Source organism: Ceratotherium simum, chromosome 9 (assembly GCF_057802395.1).
Source record: "Ceratotherium simum simum isolate JZ-2026a chromosome 9, ASM5780239v1, whole genome shotgun sequence".
Taxonomy (NCBI): Eukaryota; Metazoa; Chordata; class Mammalia; order Perissodactyla; family Rhinocerotidae; genus Ceratotherium; species Ceratotherium simum.
This window is the reverse complement of record NC_141908.1, coordinates 39,556,538-39,579,044: the sequence shown is the minus strand read 5'-3', so window position 1 is coordinate 39,579,044 and position 22,507 is coordinate 39,556,538. Positions and strand designations below refer to the sequence as shown.

At 36.3% G+C, this 22,507-nt stretch overlaps 1 protein-coding gene across 11 annotated transcripts in view; it reads right to left on the bottom strand.

Moving 5' to 3' along the window:
* The window catches only part of PKP4 (plakophilin 4), a 241,542-nt gene that overhangs the window by 84,752 nt on the left and 134,283 nt on the right, over nt 1–22,507 (bottom strand). For all 11 annotated transcript variants that reach the window (XM_087435239.1, XM_087435240.1, XM_087435241.1 and 8 more), the window contains one exon: nt 21,462–21,574. In XM_087435239.1, coding sequence (XP_087291365.1) covers nt 21,462–21,574 — 113 coding nt within the window. The remainder of the gene's footprint in view (nt 1–21,461; nt 21,575–22,507) is intronic.

Genomic DNA, 22,507 nt, shown 5'->3' with positions numbered 1-22,507 from the left:
ATGGAGAGGAATCACTTGAATCAATTATTCTAGAAACTTTTACTTATGAATAGAGCATGGGCGTGTACCACTGTCTAGACCACGTATCCTCTACAGCATTCTCCCTGGTGATCACCAACCATCCTTCAAGAATTAGCTCAATGAAAGTCGAGCACTTCCTCCTTTATGTCAAGAATGTGCCTAATAATCCATCTCTATATTTGCACTTTTCATGATTGTAATTGTAGTATTTGTATACATATGCTTGTAACTGTAGTATATGTTTACCTGTTTTCACTACCAGACAACAGCCTTCTTGAGGGTAAAGATTGTGTCATAATTCTGTCTGCATCCAACCAGCATTGAGTAGGATGCTAAATAAATGATACCTGACCTTAACTCTTTTTTTTTTTTGGTGAGGAGATCAGCCCTGTGCTAACATCTGCCAATCCTCTTTTTTTTTTTTTTTTGCTGAGGAAGACTGGCCCTGGGCTAACATCTGTGCCCATCTTCCTCCACTTTATATGGGATGCCGCCACAGCATGGGTTGTCAAGCAGTGCTTCAGTGCGTGCCCGGGATCTGAACCGGCGAACCCTGGGCCGCCGCAGCGGAGTGCGTGCACTTCACCGCTTGTGCCACCAGGCCAGCCCCTGATCTTAACTCCTTGGTTTGTTCTTTTTAAAGGCTAATCCTACATAATTGTAGAAATTGCTTCAACCATTCTACAAAGGAGTCAGATCCCCTCCGCCCCTTATTTTTGGCTCTTTCTATATCTTACAGAAAAGATGTTAATTGTACATATTACATGTATCCATTCAACGAATATTTGTTGATCATCTGCTTAGTGCCAGACATTGTTAAAGGCTGGGGTACAAAAAAGAGGCAAAGTCCTTGCCTTCCAGGTGCTTTCAATTGTCTTGTAATTATTCATTACAGTACCTACGTGACTCCCAGTGGTTCACATGCCCCTCAAAGCAAGAAGGTGTCAAAAGACTTTTGAAAGGCTGATCTTAAAGCCAGAAACCTTTATAAGAGAGGACTTTGATGGGTCCAGCAGTGTGCTGACTAAGGAAGCATTCACTTATCTGTTATCAACCCTAAGTGTGAAACATTTGTCTTTTAAAACAAAAAAGAGACCTAGCTCTCCTTCTACTCACCTATTAAGAGAAGGTAAATTGATATCGGGACTATCCAGGTAGGAATTTGAACATGAAGGCTCCGGTGGGAGAGGTATGTAGCAATATGAAATGTATCGCCATATTCTGGAGTTTGTCTCAATTCTCACAGCTCAAGAATTGTAAAGGGCTGGGAATCAGCCAGTTTGGGAGACCACCAACATAATACTCTACATGTGCAAGTAAATCTGACATTTCTCCCCATTGTATTAAGACAGCCAATCTCTGCAAATGGTTGTTTAAACTACCCCAATTTAGTAGCATTACATGATCTACTTATTTCACTATTACAACACGTTCTTTCACGATGTTTTTTAAATGATTCTTAGGTGTTCTTCCTTTACTGAACAAAGGTAATTAATAGATGAAAACTCATTGTTCTCATGTTCATTAATCTTACTATAAATTAAAAAAAAAAATGCACTTGTATTTGCTGGCCTGACCTTTTACTCTTGCATTTCCTATTAGTTTTACTATTTTGAGCTCCGCCCGTAAGTTTTGAGTTCTATACAAAAGTTCTGTGTTTCTTCTTGTTAACTCTTGAATTCAAGAACTACCACATGTTTACAGATGAAATCTCAGTAGTTCCAGTAAACTCCAAACTGCATTTCTCCCTTTCTACACGAATTCATTATTGTCTTATTTTCAATTTGTGGTTCGCTCATTTAAAAAATTACCTTTCAACATTTTCATTTGTTATTGGTGGGCTTTATTATTCTACTAATTGAAGTTATTCCAATAGAAAATGTGTAGGTTTTCTGGATTCTAACTCCATTGTGAAAACTTCTGGCAACTCTCTATTGGATTGTTATAATTTCCTTTGTAATCCATTGCTCCAGTATTTATAAGTCTACTTTTTAAATTGATTCCAAGGTCCATTTCTCATTTAAAAAAGAAAAAGGAAAGTAGGTTTGTTTGAATTTTTATTTTTTGGCAATGAATTCACACTGTAATTACTTAATACTTTGTTATCCTCTAGACATTAGAAATCGCTTTTTAATGAGCTGCTTCAGAATCTTCTTAGATTCTGGTTCCAGGTGACTCCATGGTTTCAGGCCACTCCATATCTCCCCTTATGCACCCAGGATTTTCTCCCCCAGGAATCTGGTAAAATAACTACTAATGACTCTCAAGTTTTAGTCTCTACTTGAAGTGTTACAGGGTAAATTTAAAACAAACTAGGGGCTGGCCCGTAGCGGTTAAGTTTGTGTCTCTGCTTCGGCAGCCCAGGGTTCCCAGGGTCAGATCCCAGGCGTGGACCTACATACCACTCATCAAGCCATGCTATGGTGGTGTACCACATACAAAATAGAGGAAGATTGGCACAGATATTAGCTCAGTGACAATCTTCCTCAAGCAAAAAGAGGAAGATTGGTAACAGACATTAGCTCGGGGCCAATCTTCCTCACACACACACACACACAAAAACCCCAAACTCCCTCAACTGAATAATCCATTCCATTGAACACTTAAATTTCTATATCTTCATTAATTATAATTAAATTAAATCTTCAATTATGATATGGAGAACATCAAATCATACTTGAAGTCTTTTATTTCTATCTAGTATTGCTTTGTCTTCCCTTTTAATTAGTATATTTAAAATTTTGCTCAGTTTCTCTTAACGTATTTGTAAGATATTCCATTGATATCCTGTGAGTTCTTGGCTAGGTAAAGCTCATTCTGTGCTTTAGCTTTCTTGAGTGTTCTTGAATTTATGCCTGAGAATGCCACTTTTTGAATATAATGCCTGTGGAAATCTCAGGTCTTAAAAGCATTCACTATGTAAGCAGGTTAAGTATCTCCTCACCTTGACCTCAACAAGACCGTCCTTGAGCTCATTTTATACTCATAATGCGCATGGTGACAAGTGGGGTCTAGAAGACTGAGATGGAATCAAGGGCTCTCTCATGCTATACCATTTTCTGATGTTGCAAGAACTCATATCACCCACCAATAGGTAACTATCAGGTTAGAACTAGTTTTGTTTTTCCTATGTTTGGGAAACAAGGACCTCATTTATCACTTTTAATTAGATAAGAATTGACTAGGAAATAAATCCTTTACATTAAAAAGAGACTTACACTGTCTTACCTCCAGAACTACTAGAGCAGTTACACAAAAACAATATATCATGATTATTCTTCCCAACACAGGAGTGGACAGCTCTTCCTTCTTCCACTAGGCTATCCTGCTAAGTCAAAGCCAGGAAGGCCAATATGCAGAACAGATAATGAAGGTGAACTGCTTTGTCTGGCTGAAGCAGAGGAGGAGAGTTGGGAGGCAAACAGCTATCCCTACCCACCACATTACTGTCCCTAAGGGACTTGGGGGACCCTAGTTTGAAAAATCACTAGCCTACAGACAACAAGGATATCTTAGCAATAATACTCAGAAAGCAATCTTTCTTGGTATTTAACTACATTTTTGAGAGCCTCTTCCAAATTCACTTATTGTCTATTCACAATCAATTTCATCAAAAACAAAAACAAAAACTCTTCCTCCAAATTCATGATTTTTCTGGGCTTGAGTTCCTTTCTGTGTTCTCTTTAGCATGGTATCAGACCCTTGACAATTCTCTAATGGATGAAGACTGATTTCCTTCTTCCTAAGAAAGGACCACTTGATCTCAGCAGTCAGGAAAAGTGAAACCATGACAACATGCTCTTAATTGTAGTTCTTAAATTGATAATTCAGAAAATTATTATTTTTCTGTGTTATGGGTTTAAGTTGGCTCTGAAAATGTTATATGCCTATAATTTGAACTAAGCAAGGCCTAACAAATGAGACAGGGCAAAGGATCTCTTTTCATAATTATTTATATGATCTGAGAGTGATATTGAGGTTAGAGAAAAGAAAGGGCACTTGAATTAAAAATGATGTCCTTCATGTAGGATGCAGCTGCTTCTGACCCATGAGCAACAGGACATGAGCCTTGAGTTCCCTTCCATGAGTGGTGATGGATTTGTGCTGATCCATCTGCACTCTAAGTCACCTGTGTGACCAACAGAAGGAGCAAACAAGACAGCTGGAGGAAGGCAGTCCTCAAACGTCATGGAACACGGGAAAGGTCAAAGGCTTACAGTCTGACCCTGTATTCCCTCTCAGTGACACTTTACCTGAAAAAACTGACCATGCTCTCAGAATGTGTTTTTACAATTTTAGTCTTTAAAACAGGGACAGCAAAGTGTGGTGCAAAAGTGCAGTCTTGGTTTCCACTGGCTCCTACTAAGTTTAGAGTAAAATGTATAACCAGCCACTGTGGTGAAGTTTTTTGGTCTCATGACTGGTTCTATTCTGTTCTCACCCTTGTTTTCTCAATTCTCCATTCCACTTTTCCCTCATGCTGCTCTACCATATTTTGGAACCTTATAATAGCTGTCTAAAATGTATTCCAGAAAACGATAAGATACAAATAACTAATATTACGACTAGTCTCCTAAGAGAAAATTATGTATTTGATGCAGTAAAAACATTAAAGAAACAGGAAATACTAGAATATCCCTTTTAACAATTGAAGTAACTTTCATAGGGACTAGAAGTGAACACATTTTAGAAGATGTTAAATATTCTTTGACAAAAGCATTTTGTGTTAGTGCTTTGAATCTGTGAATAAAAGATCCAGAAGACCATATGGGAAAGGGAAGATCAAAAAGGATGTAGTACTAGACAAAAATGAGACAAACAGTTCCCTTTGGTATCCCCATAAATTATACAGGAAGCATGACTTCTGTTTAAGCCCAGCCCACAACAGGTGTTCCAACCATTAAAAGTAGAAATCAGAATAGAAGGTTTTCTAACATTTCAGTTGACATTTGAGAGCGAAAGCAACTGAAATGAAAATAGTAAAATGACTAAACACAACACCAGACTCTCCTTCCTAAGTATTCTGCCATAACTTAGGTTGCTATTTGGGCAAAGGGTCAGCATTGGAATAGACGGGATACTATGAATTATTTGTGTCGATGTCTATAAAATGCTATTGTCTCCCTCATTTCTATTCTTCCAAAGCCCTACAAAGGCAAAGAAACAAAAAGGGAAAACATTATTTTAAATTTAAAATAAAAAAAGAAAGAGCACACACAAATATACTCTTTTTAGAAATGTATGAAACAATTCAAATCGCATATTTTTAAATAAAGCTGGCATGGGTAAGGAACAGGGAAAGGGTCCTGTTTTTTCACTTGTTCTGTGAGACCAAGCACAGAGTTAACATGAGACTAAGCTGTAGAGATCTGTAGTAAGAGATACACTGGCTAGCACCCAAAACCCTTAAAAATTCATCATTATAAACAGCTTTGTTTATGATGCATGCAATTTCATTTTGGAAAAATGTAGGATTTTAAATGCTTTGAAAAACCTATGTCAAAAATTATTGAAAAGGAATTTTAAGATATTATAAGCCTAATTTTTTTATTAAACATGTACTCCCCTGATTATTTATCCTGTTTAGACATTCGAAAGCAAATGATTTATTCACATACAATTCTTTGATATTCATGTAAAGGCACTATCAAATCTGGTGTGTGTGTCTAAAGAATGATATTCACTTTCTGTCCATTGATTACCCAGAGTAAGGATTTATTCAAAAAATTTTTATAAACAGTAAAGTTTCTTTAATTTTTGAGAAAACTTTATTCTTCTTACAAGTGTAAAAAAAAAGAACATGATATATTTCTTATATTTCTGCTTTGCCCTTTGAAAAAAATTGTTTCTCACAGTAACAGCATTTTCAGCTCTTGATTCATGGACAAGCACCATAAATAGCCATGTTAGTGCTGAAGGAGGAATGGATTCACATGTGGGCTAGAGTACAGACCCAGGATCATCAATAACTGTCCTGGGAAAACAATGGACACATAAGGATCCAGTCAACATTTGGCAAAGCATATGCTATGTTTCCATGTAGTAAGACATATGCAACCTAGGAAAGTGGTTCTAGAATGCTTTAAATCTCTCCTGAAAGCTCCCATGGATCCCTAATTTGTCCCACATCCCCTTACCTACTCTTGTTTCCTCTCTTCTCTATTTATCCCCCACACATAAGTGTGCAGGGTTTCCAAACTACCGAATACAGGAATAAACCAGAAAAAAGCCTATTTGAATCTATGACATTAATGATAATGGAGGATCAGGGTAAACTCTCCCAAAACAGCATTCATGATACATAATGGGTAATCCATACACTCTCTTCAGTGCTTGAACAGGCACCCTCCATGGCAAATACACAGGGCAAGTGGTTGGACAAGAATGTCTTAAATTCCTGGCTTTAATGTCCAGCATTCTTCTTTTGAGAAATATGAATGAAAAGAGGAACAATGGTTTGCAACATGACAGAAGAAGTGGTTGATCAGTTTTATCTTTCTTTCCCCCCTTTGCTCCTTCTCCCATTCATTGCCATAATGAGCCACCATTACTGATGGAACAGGCATTATGAAGTATATGGATCATACTGTGTAGATTCATAATCTATTCAATTTAAATAAATAGTCTTTATTTAAACTAATAAAGAGAACAGCCATTACTCAGACTTTTAAGAAATATAACCATCCTAATTTTATAAAAATGAAACAAATTTTAACCATAATTTCAGTCAGAAAATTAAGAGCCAAATTACTCAACATTTAAAAAACTTATTGTTATGTAACATTTAAAACACACACACACACACACACACACACACACACACACACACGTATATAGAAAAGCAAATAGTATAACGAAGCCCCTATGTATTCATTACCTAGCTTCAACCAAGAAAGAGAACATGTGGTCACATTTATTTCTTCCATACCTGCACCCACTGTTTTTTCTGCATTACTAGATTATTTTGGAGCAAGTCTCAGAGATCTAATCATTTCAGTAATAAACACTTCCAATGTATCTCTAAATATAGATACTTTGAAAAGGCCATAACCACAATAATATTATCACACCTAAAAATTAGCAGTAAAATTCTTAATATCGATAAATATCTAGTCAGTATTCAAATTCCCTGTTTCAATTGTTAAAAACTGTTGGTTTGCTTGAATCAAGACCAAAACAAGGTCCATACACTGCATTTTGTTGCTATGTCTCTAAAAATCTCTTTAAATGCTTAGTTTTGTCCTCCCTCTTACCTTTTTTTTCTGTTTGAAATTATTTCATTTGCTCTGCAGAATTCCCAACAGAATGGATCTAACTAATGCATCAGCACAATGTCATTTAACATATTCCCCTGTCTCTGTATTTCCTATGAATCAGTATGTATATCCAGACGGTTGAGTAATTTTTGGGTAAGAATATGTCATAGGTGATGTTAATGTATTTATCATTGTATCACATGAGGAGGCCATAATTTCTGACTATCTCCCGTTTTGAAATATTAACATAAGATAACCTATCAGTGGGATGAGGTGCTGTAGGCCTGATCCATTCATTGTAAAGTTTTCCATCATCTTTTCAGCTAATGATTTTAATAGCCATTGATGATCATTGACCTAGAAACATTATTTCATTAGTGGTTGCAAAATTTACCCAAGATTTTAACTTCTAGACTTATTCTTAATGTACTACTCTAGTCAATAATATAATTTCTACCTTCTTATTTATGTTCATAAGGAATACAATATAATACTATTTCACTTACTATTTACAAATAAGTCTTTTTTTTTTAATAATTTTATTTATTTATTTATTTTTTCCCCCAAAGCCCCCAGTAGATAGTTGTATGTCATAGCCTCACATCCTTCTAGTTGCTGTATGTGGGAAGCGGCCTCAGCACGGCCGGAGAAGTGGTGTGTCAGTGCGCGCCCGGGATCCAAACCCGGGCCACCAGCAGCGGAGCGCACGCACTTAACCACTAAGCCACGGGGCCAGCCCTACAAATAAGTCTTTACTGAAAAGTATGTTGGATAATGCTGCTCAGAAAATAGATATAGATCTGTATTTTGTACTTCCTAAGCACCAGTTCTTATATCATGGTTGATAATTTTACTTGAATTTTATCTGTGGCTCAAATAGCACCATTACTGATAATGTACCTAAAGCTGGGGGTAGATCAACATTTAATTGCCTTGTTCTGAAGCAGAGACTACACATCATAGTATCCTAGAATAACTGCTGTTATTTCTTCTTTTCCAATAAAAGAAAAAGCTAGAAGAAATAAACACACACATATACCCTAAAGACATTCCTCTTTGGAATATTATAAGCAGTCCATTAATGCAAACCAAATGTTGTATCTACATTATCTGACAGTGGTTAAAATGTATAATTGTTTAATATAAGATTTTCTCGGCTGTGAAAATCTGTAGCCTACAGGCTTTTTTCCTCTTCAGTTTTAGAGTGTTTTTCCCCCTATTTAATTGTGGAGTAACACAACAGCAGAGTAGAAAAATCTATGCAAAAAACAGATTAGATTGATTTGTTATTAAATAAAGTGTGAAGCCTCAGAGAGGGTAGCTATAATAACAATTCAGTTACTACAAAGTCTGGCAAACTTGTCACTTTTTTTTCCCTCTTGGCAGATATGCCATGTTCATTTTTGTGGCAAGCTGATTTAATAACTGCTGAAAATGCACTAATGGATGGCTCTCACTTTTAGGTGGATAATCACATTTTCAATTTCCTTTTCTATAAGTCATAGGTTTAGACCTGTGCATGGTAGTGGTTCTCTGAAGGGTTAAGGAAACATATCACACACATCAGTCTTTGCCCTTAACCTGCCAAATGGTAATGAGAATGTGAACTTAACACCAACCTTCCCTTATTTCATTATGGAGATTAAGGTGATTAGATGAAGGAATGGTAAACTTTCCCCCCTAAAATAATGAACTACAGAAAGTACATTAGTGGCAATACATTTTTCAAGATTGTTTTCTAGAATCTTTGAATTAACATCTACATGACTTCTTGTAACATATTTGTAATCAACTAAAAACAGAAATAGTAGCTACTCCAGAGCTTCCATAGAGGAGAGACAAAATAGTGGTAGTGGAGATGGGGCTGGGGACTAGAGGTTTTATAGTTGTCTTTGTATAGCAAGGGCAGTTCTTATATAGACTGTGTCTATTTGGGGTAGTGGAGTGGAGGTAAGTGGGGTGCTTAAGTCTTCCCAAACCACTTAACGTGCCAATGGAAAACCAACAGAATAACACTATCTTTAGGGGAAAATATCCTAACGTTAAATTCAAGTGTACAATAATAATTAAAACCAAAGCAAACTAAAACACAAAACCAAAACCAGAAAGGAAACTCTATTGAACAGTAAGCAGATAAGCAGTACAACTACTAGCACAAGTGTCTATTACGTAATAGGTGCTCAATGGCTATTGTTTTCTTCCCTATAATATAATTACAAAGAAATATTTTCACCTAAGGATGTGAGAATCAAAGACACCAAAGTAAGGCCTCCTTGGATAGAGCCAGGACAGACAATGTAATCTGATCAACACAGCACTCTTCACCAAATTAAAAATAATAAAATATAGACATATTTTATGCTGCTACTAGGGCACTTTGTCATACGGCTAGTTACACACAATAGTCTTTCCTGCTAGACTGGAAATTTCCAGGCTTTGTATCTTTGTATCTGCACAATAAAGCAAAGGCATAAATAGTCATTGAGTGAATTTAGAGAAGACATCATAAACATTTGCAAAAAAAAAGAAAAAGAAAAAAATAAATGCGGTCACTAAAGGAAATGTGGAAATAGAAAGAGAAAGTAATGTTAGGGATTTGGGATCTACTATTACATATCCTATATAGAAGGTTGTTTCTTCTACATACTTGTCATAATACTAAAAGATTTTTCTTCTAAAAATAGATTAATATGGTGTACCTAGTGCTGTGATGTACTAAGACTTGTACTATTTTAAGATATACATCCCAGAGTATTTCAGCTCAATAAAACTAATGATTGAACCAAAAAGAATACGCCAAATTACTCACTAGAAAAATGGGCAAAGAATATGAATAGAAGAAGAAATTCAAATGGATCATAAGGATATGAAAAGACACTCAACCTTACTAGTCATCAAGAAAATGCAAAGTAAAATGAGATAACATTAGATTGGTAAAATTTAAGGAGCCTGCCTAATAAGGCAAAAAAACAAAAAAAAAAGAAGAGAGAACCTGGAACTTTTTCACACACTGCATGAGGGTGCTATTACTGAGCTACTTCAGAAAGCAATTCAGCAAGATCTGAAAAATTGAAAATGTGCATTCATTATGACCCAAATGTTCTACTTCTAATTATGTATTTTCCAGAATCTTACATGTAAACAGGAGATATGTCCAAAAATGTTCATTGTTAAATTACTTAAAATATTTAAAAGTGGAGCTTAAATGTTCTTCAACAGGAGAATGGACAAACAGTTTAATATTCTTTGATATAAAACAGCAGTTAAAGAAACAAACTAGATCTACATATATCAACATGGATAGATCTCAAATACTGAGTAGAAAAATCAAGGTGCACAATGATACATAGATTATACCATTTGTTTTGGTTAAAAAGGCAACACAAAATATAGGCCATGGATGTATATGATACAAAAATATACAAAGTAAACTGGAAGACTATATACTAGTTGTTAGCTATTGGGAAGGGAGAATGGGACACGGGGACTTGAATTTTATGTTTAATATATTTCTTATATAAAAAATAAGCCAATATGATGAATTATCAACAATTTTCAATTCTGGAATGTGAGTACTTGAATCTTTCTTATTCTCTGTACTCTGTACTTGAATCTTTCTTATTCTCTGTACTTTTTAGTGTTTTTAACATTTCTCAAGATACAGATTAAAAAATACAAAATGATAGTAATAAGGAAATATAGAATTAAAGTAATTATTAATTCCTATAAAGCAGTAAAGGTAAATTTTTCCAGAAAGCATCTTGAAATATCCCATATGGCCTATTTAACTTACTTTATAATTTATCAATATATACACATGGTTAAAAAATCCTAATGACTAAAAGTGAGGGCTAGTAATATAATTCTTATATTGATTCAATAATTCATCACTTACATATTTTGAGAATAGTAATTACAGAATGTGAACTATGAAAAATTACAGAAAATGAAATAATGTTACTTTAATTAAAGCAGTTCTTTAAAAGATAATTAAATAATGGCATGGTACATATATTTTAGATGCATGGGTCTCTAAATTTTAAAAAGTATTTTCCTCTTCATTAATTGGGAAAAATAGTACAGCTGGGCTGCCTCCATCTTTAACTAAATGTATTAAAAATCTTAATCTGAAACTTTGATGCTAAATATAAACTTGATCTCTTTTCTTGGTTTCTTCTAACCATATCAAGCACTTAACATCTTAAAATTCTCAGTTTAAGAAATAGGTAATCATTTCAAAATATTTATTCACTATGACTAAAACATTTTGTTGTATAATCTCCTATATCCTTACAAGATTCTACTACTTATGAAAACTACTTGGCTTAAAATCCAAATTCTACATGGTCACATTCTTAGGTTAAAACGGGTTCACTTAATGGAATACAGGTTGAATTACCTTGGGTTCACTTGCCCTACAGAAGACTTAGTTTATATAAGTTTAATTCAAATGTGTAGAGATAGTTGCCACTTGGATTTGTATGTGCCAGATGAAATTGGCTTGTGACTGGAATGGCAATGAGAAGTAGTAATTAAAATGCCTTCTGGAAGAACTGTGCTTGAGCAAACTGCTCCAGATAAATGACTTCTGTAGAGCTGCAGGTCAGCCACAGACTCATTTGTATCTTTTGGATGTGGTACTCTCTACTGTGTTTACAACAGGACTTGCATCATAAAAATTCAGTGTTACTAAATTTGCTCATAAGAGCATCCATTTAATATATATTCACTGCAGAAATCCCAAAGAGAGTTTCTGATAATTACATTCAAATATCAAATAGTTTATTCTTCATTTAGCCTGAATTAGAAATGAAGTCAGACAACTTTTACTTGTTTGATCATTAAGAGAGTCACTACTGACCAAGTACAACACTAAGAAAGGAAAGTTAGTGAACTATATTCTGAGGAACATCAGAGGATTCCCAAATAGCTTTTCCTACTATGCATGTAAAAGTAACTCAACACAGACAAACAGCTCAGCAATATACAAGGATTTACCATAACAGAAAGCAAAGGAGAAAGAAGGCAAGCCCTTGTGTGGGAGTAGGAGGGTGGAGGGAGAGGCTAAGGGCAATCTTCATCACTCCCTGTGCCTCTCTCCAGCCCCCAAACTAAGAATGCCTGGAGCAAAACCCCTGGCAATGTCCCCTCTTAAAACCTGAGACATAGTAGCATTACTCACAATAGCCAAAAAGGGGAAACACAACTCAAATGTCCATTAGCTGATGAAAGAATAAACAAAATGTGGTATACCTGTACGATGGAATATTATTTGGAAATGAAAAGAGATGAAGTACTGATACACGCTGCAACATGGATAAACCTTGAAAACATCACACTAAGTGAAAGAAGCCAGACAAAAAAGGCTATACATGGTATGATACCATATATAGGAAATGTCCAGAATAGGCAAATCCATAGAGACAGAAAGTAGATTAGTGGTTCCCACGGGCTGAGGGGAGGAAAGAATGGGAAAGGAGTGCTAATGGGTAGTGGGTTTCTTTTTGGGGCGATGAAGATGTTCTAGAATTAAATAGTGGTGATGGTGAATATACTAAAAAATACTGAATTGTACATTTTAAAAGTACGAGTTTTATGTATGTGAAATATATCAATAAAACTATTATTTAAAAAACTCAAGCTTTTGGTTGGTGAGAGCAATGAAGGTCAAAGGGAGAAAACTTAATCAAGCATCTTCCTGAAGTGGTACATTAAATAAGTAATGAACTGTCAAGGCACAAACATTCAATCTTTTTAAAGAACGTATCATTTGAGGAGGTCTATTTCACAACGACTTAAAAATATTCGCTGAAGAAAAGACCTGAACCATGAAAAAGCCTTTTCTGCTACTGTCAGCCCTAAAACATTTTTAGAATTTTTAATACTATCAATGGAAGCCTGATGGGCACCAGCAGATGACCCTATAAAGTGTAAAAAAAATATCTGAAAGGCAGTGGGAATCAAATCTTTTCATTAAAAAATAACAGTTCTTTTCTTAAGTGGCGATAAGACTTATTTGTCAAGATTGTATGACCTTTTCGAAACCATAAAGAATTCTATTTTAGCAGAGCTTTAAACTAACTGAAAAGGCAGAGAGAATCCTAGGAAGAGTGTGAAGTTATTTAATTTCAATATTGCCACTCATTTTTCCCCTCATTCAGTTGATATGGACAGGATTTTTCTCAGGATCTAGAGTAACTTCCTAACACCAGCAGTGGCCAGTTAAAGGACAGACAATGTTAAGGGACCAACTGCTTTCAAATGGTAAAAACGAATTTTAAAACAATGTACAAGAGGGGCCGGGCCGGTGGCGCAAGTGGTTAAGTGCGCGCGCTCCGCTGCGGTGGCCCGGGGTTCGTGGGTTCGGATCCTGGGCGTGCACTGACGCACCGCTTGGCAAGCCATGCTGTGGTGGCGTCCCATATAAAGTGGAGGAAGATGGGCACTGAGGTTAGCCCAGGGCCAGTCTTCCTCAGCAAAAAAAGAGGAGGATTGGCAGATGTTAGGACAGGGATGATCTTCCTCAACAACAACAACAAAAAGTACAAGAAATCAAAAGGAAAATTTAAAACTGCGCTTTAATTCCAAAAACTTCCATTAGTGTTTTCTACAATTATTAAAAGGTCAACTGTTTATCTCTTTTTGACTTCAACATAAATGAAAATTTTACACTTCATCTTAATGAGTAGACAAACTATGATTTACAAGATAAAATATGTGGAACCAATTTGTGCATCCCAAAGAAATAAACTTTCTCTTTCACCATCTACAACTAATCTAGAAGTAACTAAGAAGCAAAATTTCTGTTTCTGGGTAATGGTAAGATTTCAAGTCTGCTATCAGGAACAGTTTTGAAATTCTATACTATAAAATTTCAGAGATAATTTCTTGAAGATGATCATATTTTCATTTACTGACTCTTCAATTCAAACTCTATTTTCTTCTTCTTCCACAGTTTTGTTACCCAACAAGCTGAACCACTAGCGTAATTTCTCTGCTTGCATGAAACGTGCAACACAGGCCATACCTGGTGCACTTGAAGGCTGAATGTGCCTGGCAGTATTTCCCCTGGCCAAGTCTTCCACCCTTGGCACTGGAAGGCTGTGGAGATCCCTAATGGATCTTTAAGGATGCTAAGTTAGCATCCCTTGTGTCCAGCCTCAAGCTATTTGTCCCCTTGGGAATTCCTCAGGCAAGTGGGAGCCATTAAAAGATAGGCATATGAAAGTGGAACTTTAGGAACAAGATAAAAAGTTAGCCAGAGGGAATTACCTTAAACTTAAAAAAAAAAAAAACTTTTTTGAAGAGAATGAAATGTAACAAATTTTTAAAAAGTGGTTGCTTCTTTTTGGGGGTTAATGGAAATGTTCTATACATCAATCGTGGTGATGGTTATACACCTACATGCCCAAACCGTCAAAAATCATAAAACTGTATGCTACAAAGGGTGACTTACAGTAAGTAAATTACACACCAATAAATCTGACTTAGAAGTGGTTATCTCTGAACGATAAAATTATGGATTTTCTTCTTTATACTTTCTTGGACTTTACAAAATTGTCTAAAATGAGCATTATTTAACTCCACAGTCAGTGAAAAAAAACCCAACAGAGTAAGAATACTGCTGAGGCCACCCCTGCCCTCTTCCTTGCCCTTGGGAGTGTAGATGGACAGAAGTCCCAGGGTGAGGAGATGGACCCTCACTGTGGGCTACTAGGCCCTTTTACTGTCACCCCATCCAGTGAAATCTAAACTAGATGAAGGTGAGAACAATACCCCATTGATGATACTACAAGGAGAAAAAGAATGAATCCCATGTTCATCAAAATTTAGATTTTAAGGTTTCTTGCTTAGCCCATGGGAGGCAAGAGGTTTAAAGGGCATATCCGTTCGAGGCACTTATGCTATGAGCTTCTCCTGAGATGAGCTGTACAAACCTCAGTATCCCCTGAGGGTCATTTATGCTGCTAAGGCAGGCACATCGTGCACCTGAACAGTGACCTGCAGCACAGGACATCTCACACCTTGGCACCCACTGCCACCTACAACTCTAAAAGGCTCTGTAGACAGAAAGAGTCATCATGGCATGCTGCCTGCTTGGAGGATCTGAAATTGATCCATCTATCTACATATGCTAAATATCATCCTTGAGCCAAACTGGAGGGTCAGAATTGGCCTCCTGGAGAATTACTTTTAGCTAAGGTGCTTTTCCATCCATTTAGCAATGGAAGAAAGAGCCCTATGACCCTGATTTTGTAATTTAGAGAGAGACTACTGAGGACACTGTTTGCCTCATCATACAGTGATCTCTCAATGGCGACCAGGACACTCAGAGCCAAAGTGGCTCCCTACAAAATATTAACAACATACATTCTGTACACTATTTTAACCTTGGCTTCATCTTATTTTTCTAATCTTTATCTTCCCTTGCCCTAATTTCCTCACCCCATTGTTGGTTTCTGTATTTTTTTTTTTTCTGGTGAGGAAGATTGGCCCTGAGCTAATATCTGTTGCCAATCTTCCTCTTTTGCCTTGAGGAAGATTGGTCCTGAGCTAATATCTGTGCCAATCTTCCTCTATTTTGTATGTGGGATGCCACCACAGCATGGCTCGATGAGCAGTGTGTAGGTCCACACCCAGGATCTGAACCTGTGAACCCTGGGCTGCCAAAGCAGAGCACACGAACTTAACCACTACGCCACTGGGCTGGCCTCAGTTTTTGTATTTTTTAATGATGTTTAATGACCTTTCGAATGAGATAAAATATAAATACATAGATAACTATAGTGTACTCAGTACCAATGCAGAAAGGCTGTATCTTTTCAATGAACTAATTTCATAGCCTACCTTCAAAGAGGTGAAATATTAAAAATAGAGAAAACTATAGTATACTCAAAAGGAATGCAGAAAAGTGGTATCTTTTCTATTAACTGATCCCATAGTCTACTTTAAATGACGTGAAATATTAAATATATAAATAACTATACTGTATCAATATAAATGCAGAAAAGCTATAACTTGTTTATTAACTATTTCCATAGCCTACCTTCAATGAGGTGAAATGTCAAATACATAGATAAATATTAAATGCACAGGTAACTATAGCATACTTGATACCAAGGCAGAAAGGCTGTGCTTTTCTATTAACTAAGTCCATGGCTCACCTCGAGGGCTTTCAAAGTTGCAGTGATTATTTTTGGTCTGATATATCATCTCTGGATACAGGTGCCATAAATTCTAGATTAAGGATCATTATAAATTGATATTGCTTGTGTTATTAACTTTTTTTTTTGCACTAAATAAAACAAATGAAAAATCCTATCAGAAATGGGGTTTTTATTCCCTTCTTTACAAGACTTGTTTAGAATTACCTCTATTTCCAACGAGTCATTAATAGAAGACCAAGCAATCATTATAATCATTAAGATTTTGTAATGTCCTCAACAAGGCATACTGCAAGTGAACTGCCAGTGGTAATTGTGCAGTTCACATTTTAGGACATTTCCTAAATAATAACATGCAGAGGCCCAGTTTCTCTATCTATAAAATGGGAACATCTCACGGCATGGGTTAAAAAGTCATCTTTGGTTCACGAGTGTGAGAGAACCAAACTGCTCAGTTTTAGAGCCACTCATTTGGGAGAGGGCTCCACAGTATATTATTTAGCACAATATTAGAGTCATTTATTAAATAGAACCTCATGCCACTGCCTCCTTCTTATTCACAGGGTGAGGCCAATCATGGCAAGTACTTTGGACAACTGAAAAAGTAAATAAAATATGCTTTTCATTTCCTGTTGCGTTATTAATGTCATCTTTGGACTAGGAAAAAGTAAGAAAATCTTACAGATCACCTTATTAACACTGACATAGAATCTAAGTCAAACAATAGGAGAGATAACTAGGTATCAAATGCCCCGTTTTGCTGACTAAACTCACTGCATGTAGGAACGACCTGAATCCAAAGGAAGCTTCGTGGTCGTAAGCAGTGATTCCACTTCTAATTTCCTTTGAGCAAATCAGAAATGGCTTACAGGAAACAGGGCTTGGGTCTGACAGCTAATTTCTGTTTTTCTGCAAGTGACACAATAAAAACCTATGCTCCCTTCACTAACACTGTTTTCAAATGGGCTCCTTGTCAGTGTGTAAACCTGGTGGTCACAGAGTAGAGTAACTGTCAACAGTCTTCTTAAGGTCCACTGAAAAGCACACTGATAGGTGTGGAGAGGGCAGATATGAGAAAAGGTAGATAGAAACAGAAAGATGCCAAGTAGATAACCTACTGGTAGAGCATCCTTACTTGATGAGCTCAAAACACACTGGGATTTACTAAGGTTCATTATTCATTCAATGATCATTTGGCTGGGTGCCTGCCTGGTGAGCAACAGGCACTGTGCCAGGGCTTTGGGAGTGGAGTGGGCTTACCACCTCAGAGGAGAGCTAATACAGGCACGGAAGAACAGTTATGAGAGTTCAGATGAAGAGAGATGACTTTGCCAGAGAAACTTGGGAAGAAAGGCTATAAGGAAGGGTTAGCATTTAGTTGAGGGCATCAAGAATACATGAGACTCCAATATGTGCTGGGAGTAGGGTAATTAAAGGGGATCAATTATCATTCCAACTAGAGCTCACTGAATGAGAAGCCCACCTTACTCATAACGGTCGGATTCCATAACAGAGCCAGCACTGATGGTCTAGACATTAAAGTTCGGCACTCTCACCACTTCGGCGGCCTGGGTTCATTTCCCGGTCATGGAAATCACACCATCTGTCTGTCAGTTGCCATGCTGTGGCGGCAGCTCACATAGAACTAGAAGGACTTACAACTAGTATATGCAACCATGCACTGGGGCTTTGGGGAGGGAAAAAAAAAAAAAAAAAAAAGAGGAAGATTGGCAACAGATGTTAGCTAAGGGTGAATCCTTCCCTGCAAAAAAAAAAAAAAAAGATTCCATAACAGATTCCTGTCCTGCTGCCTGGCCTCTCTTCATTCTGACCTACACACTACGCTATTGGGACAACTGCCTCCAACAAGAACAACTTTCAACAGGTCTCCTTGACAGATTTAATGAAAGTGAGCTTATCATCACCCTGGTTCCCAGTTCTCCACAATCAAATGCCAGCTTTACCATTCCAACCTCATAAGCCACCAAGTTCTTTTAGTACATATCCTAGACACTACTGAGCCTCTTGGTGCTCCAAGACAACCACAGTGTGGAATCATATATACCTTTGTGCATGCTTCTCACCTTTCTCTGGTCAGTCCTGCTCTCATTTCTGCAGGACCCATTCATTCACCCAATATTCAATGACTGAGCTCCAGCGACATGCCAGGCACCGTGCTAGGCAGTGAGATCCAGATACAAAGCACCAAAATCACTGACACACACAATATGTATGTTACTAATGCATTTTTAACAAACCTATGGAATTAGCTAACTCAACTATATAACCTTAAAATTATTTTTTAAAACTTAAAGTACAGAAAATAATCTAATAGCCATGCACACATCAACCATCCCCTCATTTAACAGATGTTAATATTTTGTTATGTTTGCTCCAGATGACAATCTTAAATACAACGTTACAGATTCAGCTAAGTCTAATCCCTGATAGATTCCTCCACCCTTCCTCCCTAGAGGTACCACTATCTTAAATTGGTGTCATTCCAAAATATTTTTATACTTTTACTACACATGCATATATTAATAAAGAATATGAAACATTGTTTAAATATTATATAGTGTTGTTACATAAATTTTAAAGATGTTCATAATGATACCCTCCTACAGCTATTCTTTTGCAACTTGTGGTTTTCACTCCGAAGTCTGTTCTGCAAAGATGTCCATGTTGATACGTGTAGATTATTTCATTTTAACGGCTCTCAAGTTTACTTATCCACAGTTTATTTCTCATTTCCATACTGACAAATAATTATATTCTTTCTAATTTTATTTTTGCAAATAATGTTATATAAGAAGCATCCTTGTACCTGTTCCTATGCACACCTGTCAAACTTTCTCCAATGATATCAAGTTCTTAAAGTTTTAAATCTTACTCTTCTGTCTGCTGATTCTCACTCTTTGTTGAGTTTTTTTGACTTGAGTTTTATAACATCTGATTGTAAGCTCATCCTTAGTGATGTTAGTTTCTCAGCTGGGGATTCTTAAAGAGTCTGGAGAGCTACATTGAGCCTCCAAACCCACATGTAGTGCAAGCTTGAGCTTTGCCAAGGGTACAGTCCTTTGACGGTCATGTCTTAATGCAGCCATCTTAAGTTCAAACATACCACCCAGAGTACACACAAGGCCTCATTTTTTGGTCCCTGCATGGGTATTAAACCAAAGACTCTATCTAGTGCTTTTGGGGGCCTTTGTTCCCAGGTCTCCTGCAGAGGCAGCTCAAATGCTTCTGGCTCTGGCTTTCGGTTCCCTTTCTATTTCTAGTACCTGGGGATTTTCCTTTCTCTTTTGCCATTTCCTCTAGATATTGACTTGTATTATTGATATATCAAGTATTTATAGGAGTTTATCAAGAGAATCTCTATGTTAGTTTAGATAACTAAATTGCCAGAATAAAAGTCCTAACTGAATTCTTTAAATGTTGAATTAATTTTTCTATTAGTGTAAACATATATTTTAAAATCTGTCGGTCCATACTTTTTGGAAATATACAATACTATATTACTGAGGCTGTGAATTGCTTTTTTTGGTGCTAAAGATACAGATAACTTTTAAGAAATAATGAATAGAATTAAAACTAATTTTTTTGCATGTGTGTGTGAGGAAGACCAGCCCTGAGCTAACATCCGATGCCAATCCTCCTCTTTTTTGCTAAGGAAGACTGGCCCTGGGCTAACATCCGTGCCCATCTTCCTCTACTTTATATGGGACACCGACACAGCATGGCTCAATAAGTGGTGCATTGGTGCGTGCCCGGGATCCGAACCGGCGAACCCCGGGCTGCTGCAGTGGAACGTGCGCACTTAACCGCTTACCCACTGGGCCAGCCCCGAATTAAAACTAATTTTTGACAAATTATTTCATTGAGTATTACAAAGCCAGAGTTAGAAATTTTTGATTTACAATTTTACTCCTTGCTTATGCTTTCTCTTCCTATAAAAAACTGCCTGGATATATTAAAAATGATCACATAATTTGATATTTGTGTTTTAAAAGTTTTATTGATCTTATTTGTATACTTTATGCCTTACTAAACACACCAATATGTACAACTGTTAAGGGTCACAGATGAAAAAATTCATGAGAACACAACTTACCAGACTAATATGTTTAAATTCATAGCAACAATCAGCTAGAAAAGAGAAACTACAGATAGCATTCTATTCACTAAGAAGGATTTTTTTTGGCTATGAGTAATGGAAGACACTGAAAAGTAGAACAATTATGATGTTAGAAATAACTGAGAGACATGTTACTGTGGGCACATACCTACTTAGGAGTAAACAACCCAAGCTTAAAAATGCAAGCAATAGAAGTATTTTATGGTAGGCTTTATTAGAATATGTAATTACTAAGCAAGAAATCCACAGATAGGATAAGCAGTGATTTCACCATTTGGAGCTTTTGGAATAATTTTTACAGTAATGATGTTTTAAAATAGCATAAGAGGCCATTTAAATATAAAACAATAATTGTGACGAAACGTCTTTTTCCAGTAATATATTGGTTTTGAATTTACTATATTTGAATACGCTAAATTATTTCATATAGTAGTTTTACAGAGTTCTAGAAAAACTCAAGGTAAATTGAAGGCATTTTTAAAAGCTAACTGAATGCTATCACTTAGAAATATTTCTTAGTAAAACAAAATCAATACTAAGTTTTCAAAGCCAATTAGCTTTACCAAATAATTAGCAATTAATTGTGAAAAGCATCCATTAACTGTGTCTACATATGAGAAGTCAAATTTCTGAAGACAGCATAGTAGCCTTTGCTACAGAAGCTTATCAATGCCATATAAAAACCTTTAAGCACAGGACTGAAAGATAATCAATACTGCAAGAGGCTTCTCAAAATCAGAATAAATTGACATTTTTGGTATCAAATTTAAGAAGGCAAGTTAACAATGACAACACTAACAGAATCATTTGTTGCATCCAGGACAACTTAATAAGGCATGTAACTTAAAGGCATGTAAAAAGATAGAGCCATCGGCCCTGTACCTGGTGCTGGCGATGCTGGGTGACTCTGCTCCAAGCCTACATCTTTCTAGCTGACTGGCAACAATCTGCCTTTCCACTTCCAGTTCTCGGGTGAGTCGCTGAAACTGAAGCTCCTGTGATTCAAGGAAATAAAAGGCATATAAGGCACCAAGGTTTGCTGCTCAGATGGGTATATGAATTAACATATGCCACAGGAAAACATAAGAACATATCCATAACGTAACGCTATAGTATGGCTTTGCGAAATTAAGAGTTTTGGACAAAATTGTGGGTCTAAATAATCTACTGATTTGTAGCTTTTTCAAACTTAAAGGCACTGGAATATTAGCCTTTGTGTGGAATTGGAAAGAGGTAGAACTTTATTTCCTCTTTTTTTTTTTTTTTGGTTCTAATTGAGGTCTTCAAACAGTATTTCTGCTACAGTGTTGCATTAAACTAACGTTTGCAGAGTCCTCACCTGATGTACCTACATCAGAGGCACACCAACCAACAGAAGCTCTTCATCCTCAATAACCAATTTTTTATCCCTCATACTGTATGCTAGCATAGCTTTAAAAAAATGTAAATTCCCTTGAGAATCACTTTGCCATGTTTGATACAAAGCCTTTTAATTGTTAAGGAAAAAAAAATCATTCCAATCCCACAGAAAAAGTCGTGCTATATTTATCTACAATATAAGCAACAAATTTTTCTCTTGTCACAAATGCATTCATGTGTCACTGTGTGAAGAGAGGGGAGAAAAAAAACAAAAAAGTCTGAGCCATAATATAGAATTTAAAATTGTATTGAAAAGAAGGGAAGATTGCCTCAAGAAATTATATTCTTCATTCCATGCTGTGTCATGACGGCAAGAAAGTTCTATTATAGGAGAAGATGTTTTAACTTTATTTGTACTAATCTCATTGTTACCTTGACAGGATTTTAATAAATAGAATGTATGCCATGCTATAAAACATCTATATATCAAATCAAGTATACTCCAAATGCCACAAATAACATCTCCAATAACACCTCAAGCTCCCCTGTGCCACATTATCTCCTTACAA